General features: G+C 32.1%; 1 protein-coding gene across 2 annotated transcripts; it reads left to right on the plus strand.

Annotated features, from left to right (window-relative positions):
• Positions 1-506: 506 nt before the first annotated feature.
• On the plus strand, positions 507-2512 carry LOC107483400 (F-box protein At5g49610). 2 transcript variants are annotated; one of them, XM_016104014.3, is made up of 2 exons: positions 509-1022; positions 1167-2512. In XM_016104014.3, the coding sequence occupies exon 2, from the start codon at positions 1290-1292 to the stop codon at positions 2202-2204; it is 915 nt and encodes a 304-aa protein (XP_015959500.1). In that variant the 5' UTR covers positions 509-1022; positions 1167-1289; the 3' UTR covers positions 2205-2512. The 2 variants fall into 2 exon arrangements, with proteins under 2 accessions (XP_015959499.1, XP_015959500.1); XM_016104013.3 differs by having other exon boundaries at positions 507-2512.
• Positions 2513-4439: the final 1927 nt, after the last annotated feature.

The following is a 4439-nucleotide window of genomic DNA, read 5'->3' on the forward strand; positions in this document are numbered from 1 at the left end:
GTAGAGTCAAATTCTTTGTCGTAGATGCTACTATATTTATTGGAGAGAATTTTGCACTTACGAGAAGTGCCTGAGTCCGACTCCTTTCCCGTGTCAAAAAAAAGAAAGGAACGGGTGGAACAACTCGGGTACCAAAACCTTTAGGAGGAGAAGAAGTTTGAGCAACACTTGTTGAGCTACCGCGTTCTTTTTTGCTTGACGGAGTTTATTATAAAAAGTTGAGACACTTTGGAGGTTCAAAGAACATCCATCTCAAAGTTAGAAAAAAGGAGTGTTACCTCAATCTAGGTTTTTTACCAAAATTTAATATAAAAATTAATTTATCTAACAAAATAAAAAGGTTAAAACTTAGAAACTGATTTACAGATTAAAATTTGTTAAAATTAAATTATTTGGCTAAAATTTTTTTAGAAGACTTGAGTCTTAATTTAATTATTGAATTTATAAATCACTCACTCAATTAACTTGTATGGGCTGATGTTCCAATTTGTAGATCATTGGAAAAAACACAACACAGAGACACTCAAAGAAGAAGATGATCAGCGAAGAGAGAACCAAAAAGAAGAAGAAAGTTTTGAGTTTTGAGTTTTGAGCTTTGACCGCTTATTTTCCGTTTGCGTGTCGCATATTCCGTTGACGTGTCCCTCTTCATCCTTCGATTCCCGTCTCACGCTGTTTATCTTTCGTTTTCCTCTTTCCTTCTCATCACTTCACAATACTCAATTACTCATTTCTACTCTTTCATTCCTTTGCCCCTCTTCTTTTCACACTTGATCCAAATCTCCCCCTTTTTCGTCTTCTTCACTTTAATATTGATCTATTCCTTCTTCCGTATGCGTCTTCTCTCAAGAAATTAATTTTGACAACTCAATTTTCCTCATCCCTTCTTCTTCTTTCTCCCAATGTTAACGCCAATTGAAAACCCCATTTTTTCCCATCCCCGAAAGCTGAATCCTTTTCTCTCCATTTCCATCATCATCGGATATCCGTAATTTCAATTTTTGGGTTTTTATCTGGTTCCGGTAAGCAAAGTTCGAAACTTTATCTTGTTTTATTGGGCCCCCAGATTTTATTATAGTTTTTCAATTTGTTTGCATATTTTTAAGGTTTCGTTTGTTATGGATATTAGAGGGGAAGGGATTTTCCCTGATGAGGTGGTTATTCAGATTCTTGCTAGGTTACCTGTGAAGCCGCTTCTTAGGTGCAAAACAGTGTGTAAGCTTTGGTATAAGTTGTTATTTGATAAGTATTTCATTCAAGTTTACAATGAGGTGTCAAGGAAGAACCCTATGATCCTTGTTGAGATTTCAGACTCATCATTAGTCTCCAAATCTAGTTTGATCTGTGTTGATAATTTGAGGGGTGTATCTGAATTCTCACTAGACTTCTTGAATGATAGAGTTAAGGTTAGAGCATCTTGCAATGGCTTGTTGTGTTGCTCTAGTATCCCTGATAAGGGTGTGTTCTATGTCTGCAATCCTGTCACTAGGGAATTTAGGTTGCTTCCCAAGAGTAGGGAACGGCCCGTGACGAGGTTTTATCCGGATGGAGAAGCGACTTTGGTTGGCTTGGCTTGTGATTCTATGTATCAGAAGTTTAATGTTGTCTTGGCCGGTTGCCATCGCACTTTTGGCCATAGGCCTGATGGGAGTTTCATATGTTTGGTGTTCGATTCGGAGATGAACAAGTGGAGGAAGTTCATTTCGTTTCAAGATGACCATTTTACTCACATGAATAAGAACCAAGTTGTTTATGTCAATAATGCGCTTCATTGGTTGACGGCTAGCGCGACTTACATACTTGTGCTTGATTTGAGTTGTGATGTTTGGAGGAAGATGCCGTTGCCATATGAATTGAGTTATAGGGTGGGGAATAGGATTTATCTCTTGGACTTCGATGGCAGCTTGTCAGTTATTCAAATTTCGGAAGCATGGATGAACATATGGGTGCTAAAAGATTACTGGAAGGATGAATGGTGTTTGGTGGATAAGGTAAGTCTGAGGTGTATCAGAGGAATGGTGCCGGGCATTTTCCCTATAAGCCAGACGGGCGAATACGTCTTTCTTGCGACTCATAAGCAGGTTTTGGTTTATCATCGCAGGACTCAGGTTTGGAAAGAAATGTACTCTGTGAAGTATAGCTCAACACTGCCATTGTGGTTTTCGGCACATGCTTATCGCAGCACGATGTTCTCATGTAACTGAGGCGCGGCGGTTAGTGAATACGATAGATAAGTTCTGTACATACATTTCTAGTTGCAAAGTTGTTTACACTCATTTTAGCCAATTTTATTTGCTGAAGATGTTTTACATTTCAGGTACAGCCTTATTATTTTTAGAACAGTTATTTTGGATCTGTTAAAATCATAGCACAATGTTCTTGTGTAGCTTGTAGGTGTTGCTATCTTCATTGAGTAAATTTTGTACATATATTTCTAGTTGCAAGTATATGATACTCATATTTATTCTAAAACTATTATACTGTTTGTAATTGCAGCTCTACTAATATTTGAATACCATCTAATTGATTGTTTTTTCTTTTTTTCACTGCAAAGCTGAAAACTGTGGTGATATTTCTCTGTCAAATAAATACTGAAGGAAGTAGATTTTTTAAATGTGTACTAATTTTGTGTTATCTGATTATCATCTCAAGTTATTTATTATCAAAGACTTGCTCCTGCAAGTATTCATGTCATGGTTTTGTCAAAATGGTTTGTGCAAATCATTATGTTATATAACATGCATATGCATACTGAAAAAAGAAAATCATATCATAACAATTGTGTTAACATTCTTACTTTTGAAACTGTTGTCGTAATCAATCATGACAAAGCCAAGTGTTGTTTGTTACACTAAATTCTTCAATAAGATAACAATATTCCCATTTGTTTGCTACTTATCCCTCCAATAATGTGTTTGATTTGGCCATGTGGCCTATATTTTTTTTAATAAATTAATTGAAATCCAAATTTTGTTGTATAACATTAACTTAAAGATATCATTTACATTTATTTTATTTTTTTTTGGGGCTGGAAAGATTTCATTTACCTTATTCATTGACCATATGCAACATACATATATTGAAATAATAGACTTATTTTGTATGATGTATATTTTAATCTTTGGGCCTATCTTCTTGCAAAAATGGTACACCAAATGACACCAACAACTTAAAAGAAAAAACTACGCTAGACAATTACAAAAAAAAGAAAAAAGAGAAGTGTATCTATTTATGGGGGGAATGTGTATTGAATTAGATAAAAATTAGAATAGTGCAATTTTTTTTCCAGTAGAAATAGGTTGTCTAAAGAGTTTTCTAATTGAATCGGTTGCTGTAGAAAGAGTAAATTTGAATTAAAAATAAGTGACTATAAAATTTTCTAAATAAAAATTAAATTAAATATATTTTTTGAACTACAAATTTAGTCTATATTCAGAAGAGTTATATTCAACTAAGTTTAATTAAGTGGTGCAAGTCCAGCAATAAAAAAATACGTGCTTATGTCACTATTCTTTTTTTTGTATTTTTTGCAGCACATAAATTTTTGTTTGAAATTATATAAACTTATTGATATAACACAAATTATACATATAACACAAATTTACCGATATCCTATACAAATATTTGCACACATAGCACACACATTTTTGCGCTTAGGAGATGTGTTTTTTAATGTTATTAGAGAAAAGAAATCGATATCTTAGTTGCACAGTGATTTCTAAAAATCGGACCTACTAAATTTATGTTGTTTAACATTTTTAAAAAGAATCATAAATCAAGTTGTCCGATTTACGTTTTTGAAAATTAAAAAAAAAACATTGAAATCAGACTCTTCAATTTTTTTTTCAAAAATAAAAAAATGTAAAAGTATAAATTAAAAGGTTCGATTTGTAACTTATTTTCCTTCTTCAAACAAATCGGACCGTCCGATTTAATTAATATCAATTTTAAAAAACTAACTCCATATCAAACAAAAATACCCAAACTTCCAACAATAATTTATTACACACATATTTAATTAATATAAAAAAAATTAGCTAAATTTTTACTTGTAAATGTATTTTGTTAGTTAGGTGAGTCAATATTTTGATAATTTTCCAAAAAATTCTGTGGTGCATATTTAAATTTCTATCCTATGCATCAAATTTTTTGTATTATATACCAAAATTTATGTGTTGTGCATATTTTATTAATACAATATACAAATTTTTGTATATAGCACATAAATTTTTGCACATAGCATAATTTTTGTTTGGGTTGAAAATTTATTTTATCCTCAACCTTTTTTCGCAATAAAATGATCTCGAAAGTTTCAGTTTGTTTTAAAACCGTCCTTTTTACCAAATTTTTTATTTTTATTACAATTTTATCCCTAACAAAAAAATTATAAAATAAAATAAAATAAAATAAAAAAGAAAGGGAACGAAGTGGGGTTGGGA

Source organism: Arachis duranensis, chromosome 4 (genome assembly GCF_000817695.3).
Source record: "Arachis duranensis cultivar V14167 chromosome 4, aradu.V14167.gnm2.J7QH, whole genome shotgun sequence".
Lineage (NCBI taxonomy): Eukaryota > Viridiplantae > Streptophyta > Magnoliopsida > Fabales > Fabaceae > Arachis > Arachis duranensis.

Coding starts and splice junctions, on each gene's coding strand:
- LOC107483400 (XM_016104013.3), top strand. CDS start 1,119: ATGGATATTAGAGGGGAAGGGATTTTCCCTGATGAGGTGGTTATTCAG.